The 25,338-nt window shown below is 42.5% G+C and overlaps 2 protein-coding genes across 3 annotated transcripts in view; one reads left to right on the top strand and one right to left on the bottom strand.

The window, feature by feature from the left end:
- LOC137623103 (CXXC motif containing zinc binding protein) overlaps positions 1 to 17,319 on the top strand; it is a 55,319-nt gene extending 38,000 nt beyond the window's left edge. The window contains exons 3-5 of the mRNA XM_068353768.1: positions 7,385 to 7,523; positions 10,875 to 10,984; positions 16,525 to 17,319. Of these exons, the coding sequence (XP_068209869.1) occupies positions 7,385 to 7,523; positions 10,875 to 10,984; positions 16,525 to 16,659 (384 nt within the window). The 3' untranslated portion in view covers positions 16,660 to 17,319. The remainder of the gene's footprint in view (positions 1 to 7,384; positions 7,524 to 10,874; positions 10,985 to 16,524) is intronic.
- Positions 17,320 to 19,492: 2,173 nt separating this feature from the next.
- Positions 19,493 to 25,338, bottom strand: part of SMC6 (Structural maintenance of chromosomes 6) — a 106,395-nt gene continuing 100,549 nt past the window's right edge. For both annotated transcript variants that reach the window (XM_068353767.1, XM_068353765.1), the window contains 3 exons: positions 23,339 to 23,489; positions 22,752 to 22,879; positions 19,493 to 19,783 (listed from right to left, as the gene is read on the bottom strand). In XM_068353767.1, coding sequence (XP_068209868.1) covers positions 19,759 to 19,783; positions 22,752 to 22,879; positions 23,339 to 23,489 — 304 coding nt within the window. In that variant the 3' untranslated portion in view covers positions 19,493 to 19,758. The remainder of the gene's footprint in view (positions 19,784 to 22,751; positions 22,880 to 23,338; positions 23,490 to 25,338) is intronic.

The following is a 25,338-nucleotide window of genomic DNA, read 5'->3' on the forward strand; positions in this document are numbered from 1 at the left end:
CTATATTTATTTGGGTTTTGTTATAATATAACTGTCAAAAACTCTAAGCATATATGCCGTAAACTGTATTAATACTGGTCTCTACCCACCACCATGGGTGTGAATCAGCTATTATATATTCACCGGCTAAGTTTAATATTTAAGAATGATGTTTTGATTATAAAATAAATTTTTGAATATACTTACCCGGTGAATATATAAATTAAAGGCCCCCCCTTCCTCCCCGATAGAGACCCAGCGGGATGAGAAGAACTGGAGCTGTTTACATGTATATGCGGTATCTGGCCGATAGTTGGCGCTGGTGGGCACACCCGCAACCTTCATGGCGATCGCTCGCGAGTTTTTGTGTTTTTCTGTCGAGCCGTCCGAGACGTCAGCTATTATATATTCACCGGGTAAGTATATTCAAAAATTTATTTTATAATCAAAATATCATATTAATTAGATGGAGATATTGAAGGCCTTGTGAGACATTATACTGATTTTGATGGTAAATATCTAAATGAAGTGCATGAATTGTAGTTTGTTCCAACACAAAGTACTTACCTCGAACTACTTTCTTAGGAGTATCTGGGATCTCCTCCCATCCAACCAGAATTTTGTGTAGTTTACCCTACTCCCATTTTCTATGCGGGGCATCTCTGGCGGTGTGATACGCACCCAGAGACGACCCGGGGTCAGAGAGCATGCTTGCTCAGGTCTCGCTCTCCAGTGAGTTTCTGGTCGCGTCGGCGTTAACACCCCGACGCTCTCTCTTAACCCAGTGCGACCCTTTGTGTCCCCGATCCCTTTGTGTCTCATGCGGTCCCCACGTGGTCCCTTTGTGTGTTTCCCTATCCTTTCCCTCTGTGTTCCTGTGTCTCGTGGTGTATTACTAGTGCGTTATGGAGCATCCCCGTTGTTGCCCTGGGCCTGTGGCTGGAAAATCATGTGGCGCTTTCCTCTCTAAGCCTGAAGTTGAGCCGCACTCCTTGTGTTCGTCGTGTAGGGGCAGTGTGTGTTCCCCTACAGCCACGTGTCCGGAGTGCGAGTCCTGGAATGAAGTGCAGTGGGTGCGGTACGGCACTAAGAAGAAGAAGGCCTCTCGACGGTCCCCTAGGAAGTCCAGCGTCTCTTCGCCCCTCGCTTCGCCCGGCGTCCCGTCGGACAGAGTCTCTCTGCCGTCTTCCCCTACCCAGAGTAGGGGTCGAGGTAAGTCTGTTGTGGGGAAGCGGCCCGTGGCCCTTCCCCAGGAGTCTGAGTTACCTGACAGTGGGATTATGTCTTCGGTCCAGGCAAGTGGGGGGCGGGTGTGTATCCGGGAGACGGAGCCCTGTTGAAAGCAGGTCCCGTCTCTTCGGACGATCCGATGTTGGGAAAAACGGCAACAGTCTCTTCTCCCGCCTCTTGGGCAGGTTTTTCAGGTGCGTCAGCAGCGGAGGGTGCCGCCATCAGACACCCTCGGGTGGGCGCCTCCGAAGACGCCCTTCAGATCGCCCCTGAGGACAGAAGAGGAGTTTGAGACCTGGTTCCCCAGCGAGGAGCTCCCCCGCTCCCCTCCAACGCCTTCAGCTACGTTCCCGGCGGACTTCATGGAGCCTTCGTCTCCGGCCGAACCCCATGCAGAACCACCAACAACGCGGCAAGATTCATGCCCTCCAACGAGGTCCTACAGGTCTTCGGGCTCCTCGGTCGAGGCCTACTCCTACTCGTCAGAAGACGGGGCCCCGAGAGACCATAGGAGACGACGAGATAGGTCCCGCAGGAGAAGATCTCGAGCGCGCTCCCATTCACGCTCCCCCAAGAGGAAGTTCAGGAGAAGTCTTTCGCTGGAGGAGGAATGGGTGCGAGTCTCCATTCCCCGTAGCCAACCCCTGGGGGTTGCAGCAGTCGCGGGCACCTCGGGATGGCGCCCCAGGCCCCGCTCACCGGTAGGCTTTGTCGACGAAAGGAGGTATGACCGACGGAGGGACTCGTCTCATCAGGCACCAAGGGACAGACATAAGTCTGTGAAGGTTCCGACTCCACCCATCCAGTTGGGAGAGTCGCCCCTTTGGTCTGACAGCCGCGTCCCGGCTTCAAGATCTTCGATGAGTCGTCCAGAATGGGAGAAACACCTTTCTTCGACGGGCAAGCCCGCAGATCCATAGTCCGCCGGAAGAAGAGATAGAACCAGGACGGAGGCCTCCGTTCCAGTGGCGATGCCCATCCTACTGCCTGAAGCGAGGGAACTGGACCACTCCAGGAGGATGCCTCCTCCCCGTGCGGCTCCCCCCGTCGGAGGTCCTTCGTCACGAGAACTGGGGCCCCCAACGGAGAAGGTAGAAGACGGGGAAGAAAGTTCATCAGCGGAGGTTTCCGCATACAGGAGGGTGATAGGCCTCATCCGACGGCACCATAGGCTGGACGAACCGGAGCCCTCTACTGACGAGGTCTGGCTCTCGAGCCTCAACAGGTTGGTGGATGCGCCTGTACAGCAGAGGCCCTCGCTAGCCCTCCCTTTGGCAAGGGATGTGAAGCTGTGATTGGCGCACGTTAGCAAGGTCGTGGCCAACCATGCTGAAACCCCCAAGAACCAGAGCGCATCTAGGCTTCTCCAGGGCCTGAAGATGCAGTCCCGGTTGTACCTCCCGGAAGGACGCCGCGCGGGGGCCTGCGCTGTAGAACCAGCAGTCGCCATCTTGGGACAGGATGCAGCAGAGGAGAGGGCTACCACGGCACCGGTTTGTTTTTCCCCTGCGGAGACTGCCATGATGGAGGAGCTGTCTAGGGACTTGATCCACGTGTTATCGTAGCTGGATTGGTGGGCCTCCACGCTGGTAGGATTCCAGTTCGTGCATGACCTCGCAATTCCGGAAAATCAGGCCTTGCTGAAGGAGCTGATTAGCTCGGGAGGTAAGGCCCTGAAGTTCCTTTCCCATCTGTCGATAACACAAACCGCCAACTGTATTCTGAGGAAGAGAGACACAGTGCTCAGCAGGCTTGTAAGGAGGCTCCCCGACAGGGAAGCGAGGTCCCTGAGGAGCCTTCCACTGTGGGACGAGTCAGTTTTCCCCCTCAAGGAAGTGGAAGAGACGGTGGAGAGGGTGAGGAAACTAAAGGGTGTGGCGGAACCCAGGTCCCCGCTAGCAAGAAGACCTACCCATAGAAGAGCTCCGTCTGACGTCCCTCTCCCTCCTCGCGCCTCACCTAACCAGCCCAAGAGAGATGCCCCTACTACATCCTGGCAGCAACCTTCGCAGCCCTCCCGTAGGGGAACGTCGGCTGCGCAGTCAGCATTTAGGCCCTCCTATTCAGCCACCAGAAGAGGTCGTTCGGGTTGTGCCTCTCGAAGGAGATAGGGAGAGAGGCCACCTACTCCTGCCGAAGCCTCAGGTGGGGGGATGCCTCAAACATTCTTGGCAAGCATGACGGGACCACGGATCGGACCCGTGGACCGTGACAGTCCTGAAAGAAGGGTACAGGTTGCCCTTCCTTGTGGACCCCCCACCTCTGATACCAGATGTACAGGCGGAATGGTTGGCACCGAAGGACCCCTTGAGAAGGACGGCCATGCAAGAAGAGGTCTCTGCTATGCTGGCGAAAGGGGCAATGGAACCAGTCAAGAACCCAGGTCCAGGGTTCTACAGCAGACTCTTCCTGGTGGAGAAAGTGACAGGGGGCTGGAGACTGGTCATAGACCTCTCAGCCCTCAACAAGTACGTGTGCAAGACCGACTTCAAGTTGGACACTCCGAAGTCGGTCCTAGCGGCCTTGAGGGAAGGAGACTTCATGATGTCCATAGACCTCAAAGATGCATACTTCCAGGTCCCTGTCCACCCCTCCAGCAGGAAGTACCTAAGGGTGAAATGGAGTACCCAAACGTTACAGTTCAAGACCCTCTGCTTCGGTCTGTCCACAGCCCCTCAGATCTTCACGAGGATCTTTACGATGGTCTCAGCCTGGGCGCACGAACAGGGCATACGCCTGATTCGGTACCTGGACGACTTGTTGTTGCTTTCAGCCTCAAGGGAAGTACTGAGGGGGCAAGGCACGAAGCTCCTGCAGTTCTGCAGCATCCTGGGTATCACCATCAACCTGGAGAAGTCCCAATTGATACCCTCCACCAGGATGACCTACCTCGGGATGGTCCTGGACTCCCGATTGGCAAGAGCATTCCCTTCCGCGGAAAGACTGGACAACCTGAGTCATATCCTATGGCCCTTCCTGTTGGGTCAGCCCAGGAGAGCCAAGAACTGGCAGAGACTAATAGGTCACCTCGTGTCATTGGAGAAGCTAGTCCCACAGGGGAGACTCAAACTCAGGGGAGTACAGTGGAACATGAAGGAGGCCTGGAACCAGAGAGACTCCCCGCACAAGGTGGTCCCGATGTCCCCGGAAACAAAGGAGGTCCTCGAGTGGTGGCACGACACTTCGAACACCCTCAAGGGGATGCCCTTTGCGGCGATCCTCCGGAGATGCTCCTGTTCACGGACACATCAAAGGAGGGTTGGGGTGCTCATCTCCTCGACAGCACAGCAAGAGGAAGATGGGGAACCGAGGAGAAGAAACTGCACATCAATGGGCTGGAAAAGATGGCAGTGCAAAGGGCATGCCTAGAGTTCGTTCAGAAGCTCCGGGGAAACACCGTGGCACTGATGTGCGACAACCCCACGGTGGTGGCCTACATAAAGAAGCAAGGAGGACTAAAATCGAGGGAGTTGGGCGGCCTCACGTTGTAGTTCCTGGAATGGGCCGAAAGGGAGCAGATCAAGATCTCGGCCAGGTTCATTCCAGGGAAGAGGAACGTCCTGACTGACGGCCTCAGCAGAATAGGTCAAGTGGTGGGGTCCGAGTGGTCCCTGCACCCAGAAGTGGCCAAGACTCTGATTCAGAAGTGGGGCTCGCCAGTAATAGACCTCTTCGCCACGAGACTGAACGCACAGCTCCCCGTGTTTTGTTCTCCTGTGCCAGATCCAGGAGCGCCGTTTGAGGATGCCTTCCAGCATCCTTGGGACAACCTCGACGTTTAAGCCTTCCCTCCCTTCGGAATGCTTAGACAAGTCCTCAACAGGGTGAGGAGAGCGGACAACCTGTGGATGACTTTGGTAGCACCCTGGTGGCCGGAGAGAGAGTGGTTCGCGGATCTCAAGGAACTGGCGCGCCTTCCACCTTGGCCCTTCCGGACAGGTCAGACCTTCTCCGGCAACCACACTTTCAAAGGTTCTACAAAAACCCTCGGTCCCTCTGCCGTCACGCGTGGAGGTTATCGAGCGTCTCCTGAGGAAGGAAGGGTATTCGGCGAAGACCGCAACGAGGATGTCGGATTACCTGAGACGGTCGTCAGCCGCGGTGTACCAGGCTAAATGGGCGACCTTCACGAAGTGGTGCGTCGCAAAGAACATCAAGCCGTTGAAAGCCTCCATCCCGGAGATAGCTGACTTCTTGATCTATCTCATGGACGAGGTAAATATGTCCATCCCAGCCATTAAAGGAATCCGAGCCACCCTAGGACAAGTCTTCCTCCTGAAGGGCATCGACCTAGCTTCCTCAAGACACATCTCGATGCTCATCAAGAGCTTCGAGCAATCATGCCATCCTCAAGCGGTTAGAGTGCCCCAATAGGACGTGGCTAGGGTCCTGAAGATGTTGACGGAACCTCCCTTCAAACCCCTAAAGGACATCTTAGACAAGGACATTTTAGACAAGGAGCTCACCCTCAAGACAGTTTTTCTGTTACCACTGGCATCGGCAAAATGGGTAGGGGAGCTGCATGGACTTTCTTACGAGGTGTCACACTCGAAGGGCTGGCGTGGAGCTACCTTCAAGTTCGTACTGTCCTTCGTGGCCAAGACCCAGAACCCTGCAGTCTGGGACCCCAAGTTCGAAGGCTTCTCAGTGCCGGCAATCCCACGTACAGACAACCTGAAGGATTTGCGGCTGTGCTCTGTCAGAGCAGTACAGAAGTACTTGGAGAGGACAGTCAGGCTTAGACCCGAAATCAAGAGTCTGTTCTTTTCTTCAGGTTTAGTGAAGAAACCAGTCTCCAAAAACACGATCTCCTGGCTACGGCAAGTGATCATGACAGCCTACAGTAGTGCAGGGATGCCTATTCCGGGTAAGCCTATACCTCACGACATCAGAGGTCTGAGTACTTCGTTGGCCTTTGAAAAGAACATGGCAGTCGGCCAAATCCTGCGGGCAGGTACTTGGACCAATCAGTCAACCTTCACAGCTCACTACTTGAAGGAATGCTCGAGGAGGTCCTTGGACAGATTCTCTCTTGCTCCCATCATTTCAGCGCTTCAAAAGATTTAAAGGTGTACCCCCCTGGTCCCTTATTACCCTCCCTGAAATGACACTAAACCCTTTAACTGCCAAGGCATACATCGTCAGTGAATGGATATGTCTCCGAAGATTTTTACAGAGGTGAGTTACTTAGACACTAAGATAGTTTTTTGGGTAGTTTTCCCTATTTCTCGTGTTTTCTCTTGAAGGGTCAGCAGAACCTAACCTCCTATCTAGGTTCCCCCCTTTTCTCTCCTCATCACGGTCTCTGGGTCCTGTGGTACACTCCCACCTCCCAAGGTATAAGTCTCCTAAGAAAGTAATTCGAGGTAAGTACTTCGTGTTGGAACAAATCACAAATTTTAAGTAATTTGTATTTTTCCTAACAGTACTTACCTCGGACTACTTTCGGGTTATGGCCGGCCCATCCTATCCCGAGTGCTTTATAGGACTTAATAGAAACCTATCTGACAAAACTTACTGGAGAGCGAAACCTGAGCAAGCATGCTCTCTGACCCCGGGTCGTCTGTGGGCGCGTATCACTCCACCAGAGATGCCCCGCATAGAAAAGGGGAATAGGATAAACTACACAAAATTCTGGTCGGATGGGAGGAGATCCCAGATACCCCTAAGAAAGTAGTTCGAGATAAGTACTGTTACGAAAAATACAAATTACTTAAAATTGGTGATATTAAACATGTTTATAGGCTCTCATTCAAAACGGGTCTGAAAAATATCATTAGAACGCTCTATGCTAAGGGATTATTTGCTATTGGATTCCTAACTCCTCATTCTTCTCTTTCTGTTGAACAGGCACTTTGAAATTTCAGCATTTGAAGGTTTTTAAATGTCTCTGTGGTCCTGTTAAACATTACTGAAGATGATAGTGACAATGCTTTGGTACTTAGTTACCAGCAAAAAAGTAGTAATGGACAATTTTATAATTCAGTATTTAAGTACAGTATTATAAAACTGAAATGTGCCAAGGGATTGAGTTGAATTTTTCAAGTATATTGTAATAGGTTTAATTTTTGTTATGTAACTATTTATGAAATAAGAATGCACTGATATATTATAATAAATATTTTCTTATAGCAAAGAGAGGAAATTTGAAGTTTTTTTTTTCATTTTTCCACAGATAAAATGTACCAGTTGTAATGAAGAGGCTGATAAATGGCAATTTGTGTCTTCAGATGAACAGGTTGAGATGCCAGGATCTCGTGGGATTTGTAATTTGCTCATCAAGTGTAAACTTTGCAAGAAGATAAATTCTATGGGTAAGGATGATTGGTTTTATTGTATCATTAACTATATATGTGAACACAGATTATTCAATTTTTTTTTTAGTAACTTGCAGAATTTTCTTAGTGCGCCAGTGCAAATTATAATTGTGTTATTATCACAAATCATTGTTAATCTCTAACTGGTCCTATACGAATACAAAGCCCTCGTTCTTTAAATAGAAGATAACAGTGCAAGCTGGTTTGTCTTTGGTGTGCGAGCTTTGAGGATGTACGACATGCGGGTTTGTCTGGGCGTGGCGGGGCGGGGCGCTTATGTCCAAGATGGAGACAGATCCCCACTGACTTTTCCCTTCATGCAGAAGACACTCCTACATGCAGGCTCTCCACACTATGAGTGTTAGGAGTAGCCATCCTCCCAGTGGAAGATATGGCAGGAGGAAGAAGACTTCTCTGTCCTGGTACCCTTCCCAATGTCTCTTGGGTGGCCGTTTAACCCTCGTACAACCTTTGGGTCAGTAAGTACTTCCCATTTTCCCTAGTGACACGGCGAAGCCTTCTTCATTTCAAGATACTCTGTCTTTTGTAGCTGTCCTTGGGACTTTTAGCCAGCTTGTGGCAGTGTTGGTTCGTGGGGCACTGTAGAATAATGTTTCTGTTCTTGCCAGGGTAGCTTCCACATTATCCATCTAGAGCCATCTGGAGAGAATCCTTTCTGCTCAGTTTTGTGCTTCCTGGACCTTTATCCTCTGTAGCAAATCCTTGCTCGGGGCGAATGTGCTCACTGAACTTACTCAACGCGAGGACAGTCATCCTTGTCCTCGCCCTTCACCATGTATGAGCCTTTGAGAAGATTGTCACACAGAGATTTAACTCACAAGTCTAACTTTTGGCTAGCCATAGGATTGACGAAGAGAGTTGGCAAGTTGGTTTGTCTCTTATATAATAACCCATGCTGACGATTGAAAAGAAGTCTTTCAGTTTTGTCTCAAGAGGGCTCTGCAGTGCTATCTGAATAGGACTCGATATCTCAGGGGTATGTCGGTTTATCTTAATTGGCACTAGCAGAATTAGGAAAGAGGTGCCAAAAGATCACAGTCTTTTTCTTTCTTTGTGAGATATATAAGATCATATGCTTTGACCTTTGAGGTGGTTAAGGTACTAGCATGAACTGGAACTCCTTAAGTCAGGGGTATTGATCCCACTTAGATTCCAAACAATCTGCAGTAGAGTCTTCATTTTATGATGTATATCTACGGGTCCTTCAACACATTTGTTTTTTGCTCTAGTATTTTAGTTGGGTAGCCCCTCCAGCTCCCACACGAGACGGAAAGCATCTTTCTGTGGTAAAAGTAGTTGATATAAGTCTACGGAAAAGTTACCATGACTCGCTCTTTGGCTTCATATGCCCTTCCCTTTACTAGAAGATAAAGGGTTTGTACCATTACACACTGGATCTGACATTATTGCTTATACAGTAAGGTACATTTTTAAGAAATTCTTACTGAACTGGATCTGTAAGTAGTAGTTTTCCTTCCATCCTACCTTTATGAGGGGATGGTAGTGAAATTAATAACTATTCAACTATTCCTTTGCCATCATATGCAAGGTATTTCATTTGTATCATTGTACTTTGGATCTGTCATTGATGCTAGCTTCAATTCCTATCCTAACACATTTTACTGCCTATGTATAAACTCTTCACTGTTTGCAACAACCTTCCACCAATTCTGTATAACCTCATCACATTCCCTTGAATTAAAATACCTATGCACATCTCCCTTACCTTTGTATAGTGGAACAATAAGCGCACATACCCAGTCCACTGTTACCATTTACAATATAAAACATATACATGTATTAAACAATCTCACCAACCATTCAAGTACACGCCCTCCATACCAGGTGCTTTTCCTACTCTAGTTTCATCTAGTGCTCTCTTCACTTCCTCTCTTGTAATCTTTCTCTCATCATTCTCATCTCCCATTACTGAACCTCAACACCTCCAACAGCAATTATATCTGCCTCCCTATTATCCTCAACCTTCAGCAACCTTTCAAAATATTCAGCCCACCTCTTCCTTGCCTCCTCTCCTATCATCAACATTCCATTTTCATCTTTCAGTGTCTCTTCATTTCTTGATCCACCTCTCCTTACTCTCTTCACTTCTTTCCAAAACTTGTTCTTCTTCTTTTCATATGAACGACCTAAACCCTGACCTCACCTTCCTTCAGTCAGCTGATGTATTTGCCTCAGCTACCTTACATTTTACTTCTACATTATTCTCCATATCTTTCATACTTCCATACGCTATTACTCTGCAGCCATTCTCCAAATGCCCTCTTTTTCTCTTCCACTTCATTCCACTATTCACTACCCTTACTCATGCTGCCTCCGACAATCCTCTTTCCACACACATCACGTGCAATCCTAACAAAATTTTCTTGTACAAACTTCCACTCCTCTAGATAGCCAGTTTCTCTACCTTTCACTCTGTCATATGCCACTTCCAACCTTTATTGATATTTACTTTTTACCTCTGGTTTTTTTCAACTTCAACCTTAGTAGTTGGCCAAAAAAGAAAAAAAAGAAAAAAAAATGAGTGTATGGGGTCAATACCACTCTATAAAGTAAAAATGTGGTCACTTACAAGCAAAATTAGTGATTTTAATGTAACCTTAGAATATTAAGTTTCATGGCTTGAGTATAGTGAGAAAATTATATTGCAAGCAAGGAATTGGTGGAAAAATATTATCCCAAAAACAGGAAGAAAGACTGAAAACTTAAAAGATTCAGGTGATTTGGACCTGTGATGAGAAACAGCCAGTCAGAATAGCAGTAGGTATGGAGGTAAGAGAATGAGACCCTGTAGGAAGGTCCAGAAATATTGTGGAAAAGGATGATAGATTAGGATATAATTAATCCTTAGGGAAGTCAGGAAATTAGTTGGCACGTTCACATTGAAGAGCACATTCTTTCAGGATATGTAAAGTCTTCAAGTGATTAGTCTTAGTAAAATAAGATTAATAAAAATTTGCCGACCTATATTGAGAAAGAGAGATATTTTTACAGTTGTTTCTAAGATCTCCATTCTTGTAGTTTCACATATATCGAATCTAAGACATCTTGAGAAACGGCTGCGTTTGTTTCAGCATATTATCCTGCAGTCATCAGATTAAACTACACCGTTACCGTATAATAATGTATAATCATCTTTATTTAAAGTCTATGTCTGGTTTTCCCCTATTAGTCATACCAATGTACCTTTTGAGCTTTAACCTTAACTCCTGTAAAGATTCATTTATTAGGTATTATGTTATTTGTTTGACAACTGTTTAACCAGTTCATAATGTAAATGAATTCTTGATGATTTTTCTTATCTTGCAGATGTATTGATGCAGAATAAAAAATGCTATAATGCTGATGATGTTCCAAACTTCAAAGAAGTTATAGCATTTGAATGTCGAGGTTTAGTCGTAACTGGTTTCAAGTTTGGAGTAAGTATGACGTTTTTTTGTATGTTGGTTATGGAGTAAGTATGACGTTTGTTGTATATTGGTTATTCATAAAATTGGATGTGTGCAGTGTCTCATAGAGGGTAATTTTTGTAATTTTTAACCCCTGCAAACCCATTATTAATATACTGTATATATGTAAAAGTAGCACGTAAACTCAACAAAGTCTGTGAATTGTCCGCATTCAAGTCCAAGACAGCTTTGTCAAACTTTATTTCTAATGGAATACCCTATCTGAGAGTAGTTTGAACTACTGTACAAGCATCTGTACGTGGTAGGTTTAGGCAATGAAGTTGCAAGGATGGGGAGTATACCAGAGGTCTGGCTACAATGACGATGGTCACTATAGTGACTACAGTACCTGTATATGAATGTGATATCTGGTGTTCCTCAGGTTAGTGTTCTCACCCATTACTTTTCAGACTATATACACATATGTGGGTTGCCCTAGAAAAAAGCTTGTATACACATATGAAGCTACTTTCTTTGCATCAGTTCTGTCTCCTGAATGTAAATGTATGGCTGCTGAATCCCTTCATAAATATCTAGCTAAAATTACTGCGTGGTGCAAATTATGGGGGATGAAGTTGAAGCTAACAAAACTCAAAAGTATGATTGTAAATAGGCTAAGGACATTGGCTCTTCAATATCCAGATCTTTGCATTGAGAAATGTTTTTTTTTTTTTAACTACATATAACTCATTTAAAATTCTAAGTGTTGATTCTTGATTGCAAATTTACTTTGTGAAACACATCACATCTGATCTGTTCTTTCTTCAGTTGCACAACAAATTGTCTTTTTTAAAGTCTAAGATTTTTGTTGATCAATCTATGAAGAAATATTTTAATTCTTTCATTCTTCTGGGTTTAGTATTTTCCTCTCTGGTCTTTAGCTTCTGACTCTCATCTTAATTTATTGAATAAAAAACTTGTGGTGTATTAGATTCCCTATTCTTTATCTGAATATTAATATCTGGTACCCTTGTTCTGTTCTTTGCGCATGCTGCATAAGAATTTTCATAATTTTGATCATCCTTTGCATTCAGATCTTCCCAGACTAAGTACACATTTTATTCTAAGTCTTGTCTTCTCTAGCAAATGGCTCAATACTAGACAGTATTCTAGAAGTTTTATTCAAGCTATGACCAAATTGTGGAATGTTCTTCGTAATCTGGCAGTAGAATCGGTGGAAATTCAGAAGTTCAAACTTGTTCCAAATGCTTTTACATTGAATAGGTTGACATGTCTTATTTTATAGTTTATTTATTTATTTATTTATTCGCTATTTCCATTCTGCACTGGGCTGCTATCCTTGTAGCTGGGCTAGTAATGATATTAGTAACAATAAACACAAAGACAAAATTGATGAGGTTGTGGTCTCTGCTGCTAACTTTCATCCAAGATAACTATTCACCTTGAAAGATGGTATCAATCTGAAGTGTACTTTTCTCTTCAAAAACTGTATTTGGCTAAGATGTTAAAGAATTCCCTGAACTTAATGTGAAACATAAAGGCTCTTTGGTTCAAGGGAATGGGTTTATTCATAAGTGTATCAAGTCAACCAGTTGAGTCCACCCTAATTTATGACAATTGTTTTGATGGTTTCATTGTTAGCAAATCATCATCCTGCTCCTCTTTAGAGAGAAGCTGGCTGTTACAGTTTTCCAGATTATTTAATTTCTGGTAAGCAACAGGTTCCTAAGATTGCCCTCATCTTATTCAAGTCACTCATCTTTCTTAGCTGACTGGCCAACATTTTTGGAGGCCAAAAGATTGCATCCTTATCATCCTTCACCAGCTTCTTCCATGCATAGCACAAAGTTGCAAATTTACTTTTAAGAAACTCATTCTGTCTGTTTATTCTTCAGTTGCACAAAAAATTGGCTTACTGAGAAAGTCTTGATATTTTTGGTGATCAGTCTATACTAAAGATGTTTTAATTCCTTCATTCTACTGTATTTCAAGTATTATTCTTCTGTATGGTCCTCAGCTGTTGACTCTCATATTAATTTGTTGGAGAAAACCTTGCTATCTATTAAATTTCTAATTCCTTATCACTGGCACTGTTGTTAAGTTAGTTCTTTAAACATGTTGCATAAGATTTTTCCCAATTCCGACCATCTTTGGTATTCCGATCTTCCAAGACTACCATCCTATACGTAGCATTAGGTATGCAGATAGTTCTAACATACTTGTCTTTTCCATCATAAGGCTCAATACTACACTATTCTGGAAGTTTTATTCCAGATGTTACCAGATCGTGGAATAATCTTCCTAACAAGGCAGTTGTATTGGTTGAACTAAAGAAGCTCATACTTGCAGTGAATGTTTTTATGTTGAACAAGCTGATGCAAGTCTCTCTTAATAGTGTATATATATGACATATCTATTTTAATATTGTAACTGATCCTGAGATACCTATACTCTTTATTCATTACTTCCCACTGGGCAATTTTTTTCCCTTGTAGCCCATGGGCTTATAGCATCCCTTTTTTCAAACTAGGGTTGTAGCCAAGCTAGAAATGATCATAGGTCTTTAACCTGATAAGTTTAGTGGAGAGAGTTTATCTGGGAAAAGGAGATTATAGCATTTGCTTAGGACTTCCACTACCAATGGCTCAGACTTATTGTTCTGCTAAGTGTACCACTTCCAGTATAAGCCCCCTTTTGGCCATACTCTTCCTGGCTGTGTAAGAATTCATGATTGGATGAAAGGAAGGTCTTGAGGAGTGGTTCTGTAATCAGAGAACTCATGTTGCTGCTGGAAAGAGAGGAATTAATGTATTGTGCGTGGTTCACCTATGGACACTTTGGTAGGAGGAGCTAAAGTCAGAATTGATGTTGTTCCCATGTAAGTTTCCCAGTCTATAGAAAGACGACAACGATGTGTGGTGAGGCCTCCTGTCAATCACTGTCCCCCTTGTGGCCAAGTTGGATTTACAATTCCTAATGAGGATTTATTCCCCTGTAAATAAGAGATTGCATTCAATTACTGTTTAGTCTGGAGGTCATAAGGGGAGAAAACATTTAAGAGGTCCGGAGAAGCATTAATTCTCTTCTTTATTATAATGCTTATAAAAAGGCAGAGCTTTGGCCTCTTTGGACCCATTGCCCTAAAAGACAGACCATCCTCTCTACCCTAGTTGTAATTTGCAGAGGGGGAGCTCTTGCTCTTGGAGTAAGCTTCTGGCCACAAAAAGACAGAGGTTTGGGTTCTTTGGACCCCTTGCCCTAAAAGGCAGACCATCCTCCCTGCCCCAGTTTTAATTTGCAGAGGGGAGCTCTTGCTCTAGGAGCAAGCTTCTGGGCACAAAAAGACAGGTTTAGCTTCTTTGGACCCCTTTCCCTAAAAGGCAGACCATCCTCTCTGCCCTAGTTTTAATTTGCAGAGGGGAGCTCTTGCTCTAGAAGCAAGCTTCTGGCCACGAAAAGGCATAGGTTTAGCTTCTTTGGACCCATTTCCCTAAAAGGCATACCATATTCTCTGCTCTAGTTCTAATTTGCAGAGGGGAGCTCTTGCTCTAGGAGCAAGCTTCTGGCCACAAAAGGCATAGGTTTAGCTTCTTTGGATCCCTTTCCCTAAAAGGCATACCATCCTCTCTGCTCTTCTAATTTGCAGAGGGGAACTCGTGCTCTGGGAGCAAGCTTCTGGCCACAAAAAGGCAGAGGTTTGACTTCTTTGGACCTCGTGCCCTACAAGGCTGGCTATTCTCTTTGCCCTAGTTGTAATTTGCAGAGGGGAGCTCTTGCTCTGGGAGCAAGCTTCTGGCCACAAAAAGGCAGAGGTTTGACTTCTTTGGATCTCGTGCCCTAAAAGGCAGACCATCCTCTCTGTCCTAGTTGTAATTGGCAGAGGGGAACTCGAGTTCTGGGAGGAAGCCTCTGACCACAAAAAAGGCTGAGGTTTGACTTCTTTGGACCTCGTGCGCTAAAAGGCAGACCATCCTCTCTGTCCTTGTTGTAATTGGCAGAGGGGAACTCGAGCTCTGGGAGCAAGCTTCTGGCCACAGAAAGGCAGAGGTTTTGCTTCTTTGGACCCCTTGCCCTAAAAGGCAGACTATCCTCTCTGCCCTAAATGTAATTTGCAGAGGGGAACTCGAGCTCTGGGAGCAAGCTTCTGGCCACAGAAAGGCAGAGGTTTGACTTCTTTGGACCTTGTGTTCTAAAAGGCAGACCATCCTCTCTGTCCTAGTTGTAATTTGCAGAGGGGAACTCGAGCTGTGGGAGCAAGTTTCTGGCCACATGAACACATCCCCCCCCCCATTCAGATGGGGAGCAGATTACTGTCAGAAGTAGTCTGTGGAATCCACCTCTTGTGCCGAGATCTTGGTTGACTTCTTGACCTGATATTCAGGTTACTTGCCATCCATCATACGGCATAAATTTTCCCGTGCTCTGGTGATGACCAAACCCTCAGTGAGGTGAAGCCTTTGGTTAGGCAGTGCTCCCCTTCTTGGTAGTTTTGGTTGACAGGCTTCTAGTTGACTGCAATAGTTTCTCTTTCTCAAATGCTTGCATAAACAGTTTACCATCTTTTAAACAAGGACTTGTCCCAGGCTGCAGAAAGAGAGAGAGATTACTCAGGTTCCTTATCGGAAACTGCCTAGCTCAGCCAGGAGTAGAGCTTCAACTGCTTTGAGGTTAGAGCACCACATTCGTGCATGCTGGAACAAGCTGGATAAGTGAAGAAAATAGTGTAAATAGAAGGCATAGGAGGAGGGTAGTGTGTTTGGTGTAAAATCCTGGAATAGGTGGCCTTTTCCTGTTTGTCTGCCACAGGATCCATAGATCAACCTTTGCCCTGTGACTTCTTGTATCAGCGAATGAAGTTTGGTGAGGAATCCTAGCTGCTTATGTAGGAATTGTCACTAGGAGAGATTGTAACCCCTCCCTATCAAAGGGCAAAGTAAAAGCTCTCGAGCTAAAGCTGCCAGAGGGAACTTAGTAGATGCCCAACACTTATTCTGGTAGAATTTCCTTACTTGCGGGATGGTCCTTCCTATTTCTTGCTTGGGAATGAGTGTTTCATGTCCCTTCTGAAATAGCAGGAAAGATACAGCATTTAAATGAATAGAGATTAACTTCAGACGGTGTCCTCAGAGCTACAAAAACATTTTATACCCATAATCACAGGCGTAGAATATGTGAAACAATAAAGGGATGGAATACTTAGCAAAAGATAAGCACAAATTAAGTGAAGTACTGTTGTGAAGAGTAGCAAAATGTGATGTTTACTTGATGCAATCACTCAATGTAATGAAGCATGCAGTAATTGCTTAACTGTTCAGGTCAAATCAAGGAAGTTTCTTTGACCTTTTGTAGTTAACTTAGTTCTGAATGTGCACATTATTGGCATCCATATGCTGTAAAGGTTATGAATTGTGAGTGTTAAGACAATTTATTTAATAATGTTGTCATTTGATGATGTTGAAATTCAATAAGACACTATAGTTGAAAAATCTATTGAACTACGGGTAAAAATTGTTTTGCATCTGGATTGATTGATTTTTCATTTATTTCAGGAAGGATGGCAATGTAAAGGAGTAGAGAGTGGTACACCGTTTACAATCTTAAACTTAGATGAAGATTGGGCTGATTATGACGAAAAGCAGAACTGTACAGTTGGAATAACTGAGCTTGAATACAAAATCCTTTAGTAATATTATTTCTTCAGATTTTTTCTTTTTTTATAACACCGCATTTCTTTATTCAGCTTAGAAGTCGTAATTAATTAATTTTGCACTTGTTTTCATGTGCCAGATGGAAGTACAGAATGAAGAAGTGTGCGAGACAAAGTGTATTATTACATGTATGCTGTTTTTTCCCCATCAGATGCTTGATAGTTTTTCAAAAAATAAAGTTATAAACATGTTTACAGGGTTGTATGATATGCTGATAAAAAGAGCAGAATACATGTATATAATTTTTTTAGCATATAAAATTTGATTCCCCACAAGTGCCCTAGTAATTTAATGGAGCTAAATTCTATTTCTGGTTTTGACAAACTTGTCCTATTCAGCTATATCATGAATTTGCAGCTGTTCAAATACATAGGGTACAGAATATCAGCAGTTGTTCTAGTTACTAAACTGAATAACTGCAGCCATATTACAATCATAGATCCTAATTTCTTTAGCCAGCTAATGTTATTTTAACCATTATTGATTTTTGATAAACTTTTTATTGCAAAATAAAATATTTTCACAAATACAGTAACTTTACCCCAGAAATTAAGTTTACCTTCAAAAGTAGAGCATAAAAAATTTTAAAAACTCCATTTCAATAGATAATTTCCATATTTTGGAAAATATACACTACCAAGTTTTTTCTTTCAATACCAAAAACTAACTTGTATTTATATTGACTGTGCATTTTATCATGATAGACAGAACATCAAGAATATTCTACCTTGCGCTGTAACATTGTTTTAGATATGTGAATGGGGGCATGGGGCATTCTGAAAAAGCAAGATTACTTAGGGATTTAACATTTTCAGAGTGACTTAGCCCAACAAACTAAATGGTACATATATTTTTTCCAGTGTACCTTCAGCTATGGCTGCACTTGTGGTTTTTAACTTGTCATTTATGAACAAATCCTTTGTGTATTGTACCACTTTATAAGTAAGGGAGATGTGCACGAGTGTTGTAATTCAAGGGGTATTAGTTTGTTGAGTGTGGTGGAAAAGTGTATGGTAGAGTACTGATTAATAGGATTAAGGATAAAACAGAGAATGCAATCTTAGAAGTACAGGGTGGTTTTAGAAGAGGTAGGGGTTGTATGAATCAGATTTTTACAGTTAGGCAAATATGCAAGAAATATTTAGCTAAAGGTAAGGATGTGTATGTTGAGTTCATGGATCTGGAGAAAGCGTATGATAGAGTTGATAGGGAAGCAATGTGGAATGTGATGAGGTTATATGGAGTTGGTGGAAGGTTGTTGCAAGCAGTGAAAAGTTTCTACAAAGGTAGTAAAGCATGTGTTAGGATAGGAAATGAAGTGAGCGATTGGTTTCCGGTGAGAGTGGGGCTGAGACAGGGATGTGTGATGTCGCCGTGGTTGTTTAACTTGTATGTTGATGGAGTGGTGAGAGAGGGGAGTGCTTGGACGAGGATTGAAACTGGTAGACGAGAATGACCATGAATGGGAGGTAAATCAGTTGTTGTTTGTGGATGATACTGTACTGGTTGCTGACGTGGAAGAGAAGCTTGGCCGATTAGTGACAGAATTTGGAAGGGTGTGTGAGTGAAGGAAGTTGAGAGTTAATGTGGGTAAGAGTAAGGTTATGAGATGTACGAGAAGGGAGAGTGGTGCAAGGTTGAATGGAGAGTTACTTGAGGAGGTGGATCAGTTTAAGTACTTGGGGTCTATTGTTGCAGCAAATGGTGGAGTGGAAGCAGATGTACGTCAGAGAACGAATGAAGGATGCAAAGTGTTGGGGGCAGTTAAGGGAGTAGTAAAAAATAGAGGGTTGGGCATGAATGTAAAGAGAGTTCTATATGAGAAAGTGATTGTAGCAACTGTGATGTATGGATCGGAGTTGTGGGGAATGAAAGTGACGGAGAGACAGAAATTGAATGTGTTTGAGATGAAATGTCAAGGAGTATGGCTGGTGTATCTCGAGTAGATAGGGTTAGGAACGAATTAGTGAGTGTGAGAACGGGTGTAAGAAATGAGTTAGCAGCTAGAGTGGATATGAATGTGTTGAGGTGGTTTGGCCATGTTGAGAGAATGGAAAATGGCTGTCAGCAAGAGTTGATGGGAGAAGTATACAAGAGGAAGGCCAAGGTTGGGTGGATGGATGGAGTGAAGGAAGCTCTGGGTGACAGGAGGATAGATTTGAGAGTGGCAAGAGAGCATGCTAGAAATAGGAATGAATGGGGAGCGATTGTGACGCAGTTCCGGTAGGCTCTGCTGCTTCCTCCGTTGCCTTGGAAGACCGCGGAGGTAGCAGCAGTAGGGGATTCAGCATTCTGAAGCTTATGTGGTGGATAACAGGAGGAGGGTGGGCTGTGGCACGCCTAGCAGTACCAGCCGAACTCGGTTGAGTCCTTAGTCAGGCTGGGAGGAACGTAGAGAGATGTTTCCTTTTCTGTTTCATTTGTTTGATGTCGGCTACCCCCCAAAATTGGAGAAGTGCCTTGGTATATGTATGTATGTATAAAAAGAAACTGAGGGTGTACAATATTTTCTCTATAATTATAATAAAATTATTCTCGTTGCTAGAAATTCTGGCTCTCTCAGAAGGGTTTGTTCTGAAATGAAAGTTTCAAGAAATTTGGAGTAGTTTGTCAGACAAGTAGGTAGAAAAGAAAGGGTATGGTAAATGTGCTATAAAACCAAAGGGACTGAAAAAAAACCTGTTACCTCTTATTGGGGCGGAAGAGCCTGAAATGAACCTTTGTTAGCTTTTATTATACCATAGGAGGGATAATGTAAGTACCACAGTACAGTACCATTTCTGAAAAGGCTAGAAGGTTAAAACATCAATCATTTTATATATTTTATTAAGAACAAAAATTAAAATCTGCGTATCCTTACAAGCTACATAAGGATTAATACAAATGCTGTGTAAATATATTTCTTACTTTAAAAAAGGGCTAGACTGTTTTGAGTTTTTATACATATCAAGAATATCTTATAACTTCAAAGTTATCAAAAAGCAAAATTTCTTTTTATTGAAGAAAATATATTTAGTAAAAAAAAAAATTATCGGGTTTACAACAAACTAAAATTTTCCTGATGGCTTACCGAGCCTATGTTCTTTCTGGATCTGGCATTCTGAAACAAAAAATAGAATTTAAAAGAAATGTATATTTTTTCTCTAAAATAGGGAATGTCTTCAGCGGCACTGATAAGGTCATTGAAATTGCTAATGAGATTGTTAACGGCAGGTGATGTGCGCGGGAGAGTAGTACCGTACAGCAACCTGTCAAAAACACTTCACCTAAAACCATCGGCTCCGGACAGAGGGGTGGTCTAAGTGAGGAGTTTAACTTTAATGGAATCTAAGTTTGTATAGCTGGAAAAATTTGAAATTACTTTTAACATTTATTTGTTCTGACACATACTAACCATTTGCCCTTTAAAATAAGGAGACTTGCTTATTGGTGGGCAGGAAATTCCCCCTAGAACCAAACCGGTTGGTTCTTTTTCTTCCCCCTGGTAATGCCAGTCTCTCCTTTCTCATACAGGGGAGAGGGAAGATGACTCCACTAACTTCCAATGAACGAATCATTGGGACAAAAATAGGCTAATAGGGGCAGGCCAGTACTGAACTTGCTTGGTATCTGGTACTTGGTAAATAAAGGAATCTTCTCCCGTGAAGGGAGATGCAGTCTGGATAGATATCTGTTCCACCATCATTTCCCTTGTGAAGGGGTGATGAGAGAGAACTACTAACAAATCTAGTCAAATAATAATGGTGGTCAGAAATGAAGCTTCCAGCATCAATGTCAAACCCAGCATGTAATGGTAAGAAAGCTTCATTCCCTAGTAAGGAGGAAAGAAACAAAAGAGCCAGTCATTCTACAGTTCCTCCAGACTTACAATGAACATGTTACCATAGATAAGATGCTTTCTGTCCTGTAAGGGAACAGGGCTGGCTACATAACTACAGAGCTGCCATGACAGAGCCAACATCAAGAGTTGAAGGACTAGTCAGTTTACTCCCAAAAGAAGGGTGAAGGTGGTTTAGCTTATCGAAGCTCCAACACCAATCCAAATGCAGCTTTTTCATTGACTAAAAATTAATAATTCCACATGTGGCCCTCTAGGAGCAACCTAGGTCATCCTGACATCCAGCATGATCAATATTTGTTGATCATCTAATGAAATGGGGCAGACCAGAGGGAAACAAAATGTCCAGGTGATAGCATGGATGTTGGAGGAAGACCTTGAACACTGCCTGAGTCTTAGAAGGAATAACAAAATGCCGGGAGTGTCCTGCTTAGTCCATATAACAAACAGGACGATTTACAGTGATCTCCACTGGCCAAGAAGCCTCTCCGCTATGCAAGGATGCAAGGACCACTCCTATCTTACAACTTGTTCTTGCTGACTGAACCTTTCTGTTAGCGTTCCTCTTGTCAGAAATAAACCTGTCTGACAATTTTACAGCATTAGTACACTACCCTATTGTTCATCTGCTTTGTTGACTAGAAAAAAGGGAGGGGAGGGGCAACCATGCCCCCCTCCTTGTTGATGTAGGCTACAATGGTAATGTTCCAACACTACCAAGTGCCTCCTCAAATGTTCATGGAATGCTTGCAGTTAGAGTGCTACGAAGTGTTGGCTGACCACATGCCTCAGGCAACCAGTTAGCCCAGGAGCTGGAGAGTACAGTGAGAGTCCCCCTGGTGAAGTTTTCCACATCCAGCCACCAGGAATATCTGCCCATGAACATTTGCACTACTAATTTCAGTCTGTTATTTTTGCCTTCAACAAAATCCTTTCGAGTCTCGTCAATCATTTGCATAAACTACTTTATGTTCCTCACTCAGACATGTCAGTGCCTATCACTGCTTTGCTAGTAACTTGTGTCTCACTTTCCTCTCCCTTCCTCCACCTATTGTACACCACCCTTCCTGTAGCCGCTCCTCTAAAGATGAATGCTGTACTTAATGTTCAAGATGAAGTCCTCTTCTTCCCCTCCCAAAATCTCCCTTCCCCTATCCCTGTTAAACAAACTCTATCGTTACATGAGCCTTAGCATAACCACCTTTCCAACCCTTGTCTCTTTCTACTCTCCCAGTCCTCCCCTCCATTCAGCTCACTCTCCATTACCTCCTAAAGATTACTATGACACTTCAGCTGACTCAACCAGTTTCTCTTCCCTGTCCTACTCATCCCAACATCGTACTCCACCCAATCCACCAGACAATTAAAATTCCATGTATCACTTAATCTTGCCATAACTCCTCTCTTTCACTTTCTGCACCCAAACCTTCCGTCACACTACTCTCAAAATCTTTCATCATCATTTATTATATTATTTTCTCCCCTGGTCTGGGGCCATGATTGCAATGTGCTGACCATGGACTCTGTGTATAAGGAAGCCCTAGGTTCATGCCCTACTGAACTCATCATAGCACTTCCATTCATGAAATTTGACTGACAACAGGTCAATACCAAGTAGAAACTACGGGCTGTTCGGCCACTGTTGCCACAACCATGGCTATTACTAAGAAGTCTTAAAAGGTATTCAAAGCATTTGAAATCACTCTCCAAGGAAACATATATCAAGGACTGTCTGTCCCAGTGGAGGTTCAATACACCTCTTCAAGTGCCTGAGAATCCACATTCAGAGCTAAATAAAGCACAAGCTTGTGGTTCTTCATTGCAAACATTCCTTGGATGGGACACAACAGTGTGTGTGTGTGCTTGTTATGCCCAAAGACAAAGGTGAAGAGTCTTCAACAAGCGGGTGGGTGGCACTACTCACCCACCAAGGGCACCATCTGTCATTAATGAATTCAATGGCGGTTCCTGTTCTGCTGAAGACATTTTCCCTATTTTAAAGGATGAAAAGTTTGTACTTTATACATGGAGGAACAAATTTGGGCTTAAATATTCTTGTATACACTAATTTTGATATGGAACTGTCCAAAAATATTAACTAAAAATACACATACAACCCAAAGAAGTAAATGGATCTCTTAATGGAGAACTGAAAACTGGAGCAACTTAAAAGTTAAAATGTTGGAGAGCCAAGTATGAGATCAAAGACATTGGATGAAAATGAACTTACCTAAAAATATTAACTCCTTCTTGAATATGACCCCCGTTTACTTCTAACGGTGTTAGGTAAATATATTGGGTCTTTGGTTTCGCATGTGTTATCATCATGTCCAAACTTTGTCGTCTAGCCACAATATCCTGAAATAACAAAAGGTTTTATAATGAGAATTTTTAAACATACAGTTCAAGAGTGAGTTTCTAACAGTATTAATTTTTCTTAGCTTGTGATTTTACATTCTATAATAATTTCATGGAATGAAAACGAGCTCTTACAAAACTGAATTTTATATAATTTGAATTTTTCCTAGTATAAACCCCGAGTCATCTAATATGGTTACTTCGGGATTTGTTTTCTATGGCCAGGCAATAAAAGAAATCGGTAGATTGCACCATGCTATCTGCACATGACGGGCTACACTCATGTCAAGTGTCTAGTCACAATGCTCTTCTGGTTAAAGACTCAAGGGGTAGCTGAGGCAGGACTCTTTGATAAATGACGCACGTTTGTATAGTTAAAGATCAAACTGAAGAATAATATATAATATAACCAGACGTAAATAGAATTAAAAGCATTCACCAAATAGTGAAATATCTTACCATAAAGACATCAAACTCGTCCAGCATTCTGATGGGAGAATCCATGACTTCCCAAAGAGCTAAAATTAGCGCTACTGTACAAAAAGAACGTTCGCCACCAGACATCATGGATAGCTTTTCTTGTTGATTTCTCTTCTGTGATAGTCTCTTACTGAAATTAAGGTTTACAATATGAAAAGATAAATTACAAACTAAAGACCTTAAAATGAAATTTTAATAATAAAATTTGTTACTTCTATACTCACCAGATGTTTATATTGCATTGTTTTCAAAGACTACATATCAATGCTACCCTAAAAAACTGAAAAATTTCACAATTTCTTCCCTAAAAGAGGCCATGCTTCTTCTCCACTAAAGATTATTGGTAGAAACAATGGTCCTCCAAGAGAAAAATTTCAGGGTATCAGTCTCTACTGTACCTTAGCACCATATGTGCAGTCACCCTAACAAGCCTACTAATATACAACACAGGACTCAAAATAGGGTAAGAAATAAAAGAATTCCCAAAAGCTGTTACAGCCTTGGAGGGCCCATCTGAAATAGCCTTATTCAATCATGTCAGACACTCTAAAATAAGATTTAGATCTTGATAAACTACAAACTTCTCATCTTTTAACATAGAAATCATTCCTATTATAGAATATGCAAGAGAGAGAATTTCCAAAATAATATCCACTTTATTACCCATCAAAACTATTTATTTTGTAGCCATATTTGCAAATCGTCCATTATAAGTTCAAGAGAGGAAGTTCGATCTGAATCCATAATTAAGTTAGGCAATTGGTTGGTTCTGCAGACTTCTGAATATGTTTTCTTTGAATAGAAAGCTTTAACATTTAACACTAAATGACATGCTATTTAACAGCTTTTCTTTTCACTAAAGATAATTTGTTATATCTAAAACAATTTGAGCAAATTGAGGAGTATTAATCGTCATTAAGGAGGCTGCTTCCGATGACTTAGAAGAATAAAAAAGAATCAGAACTTGCTTCAAGTAACTTATTTGGATACTTTCCACTAATAAGGTCCCTTAAGGAGTGCAACTCTACCCCATTAAAACAGTGGTATTTTGGTGTTAATTCATTCTATCTACTTTTTGTTTCTAAATTGATTTCTTTCATTTGAAAAAAAAATTATTTCTAAATTGATTTCTTTCATTTAAAAAAAAATTATAAGATAATCTTATTTACAAAAAATCAGAAAGAAATTTTTAATATGTTTTTAAAATATGTACGAAAAGGAAGTGGAACTAAAGATAGGAAATAACTATAAGCTCTATTAGAGAGGGTCATGAAAGTTGGGGTCATAATAGGTAATAACTGGAAGGAAAAAGTGGTAGAAGTAAATAAAATAAATGATAGGCTTTTAATGATTCCAATAATAACATGGGATCAAATAGAGACATATAATTTCAGCATATGCCTCTCAGATGGGTTGACAAGAACAAGATAAAGAATTATTTAGACAAGAGTATGAGGCAGCTATTAGAACAGTGAAAGAGCAGAAGAAGCTAATCATAGGAGCACACATGAATGGCAGAGTACGGGAGGGGATAGACATGACAATGTACATGGAGGCCATGAGTTTGGAATTAGAAATGAAGATGGGGAAGTATATAATATAGACAGTTCAGCCTTTTGAATTGATATAAACATCTGGTTTCAGAAGTTGGATAAGCACTTGATAACCTATGAAGTGGAGTAGAAAGCCAAATAGATTACATCCTGGTTAGAGGAGTTGACAAAAGCAATATGATGAACTGTAAAGTGATTTTGGGGAAGCATGTGTTAAACAACATTTACTACTAATGATGTATTTTAAAATAAAAGGTAGAAAATCCAAGAATAAAAAGAGATCTAAAATTAAGGTTTGGGACCTTGAAGGAGAAAAGGGTGAGCAATTTTGGACCGAGAGAGACGACTGGAAGGTTGAACTTAGGAGATTGGACATGGTTACTGAGTGGAAAATATCTGAGAAACAGAAGAACTAGTAGAAAGAAA

The sequence above is a fragment of the Palaemon carinicauda genome, chromosome 30 (assembly GCF_036898095.1).
Source record: "Palaemon carinicauda isolate YSFRI2023 chromosome 30, ASM3689809v2, whole genome shotgun sequence".
In the NCBI taxonomy this organism is placed as follows: Eukaryota; Metazoa; Arthropoda; class Malacostraca; order Decapoda; family Palaemonidae; genus Palaemon; species Palaemon carinicauda.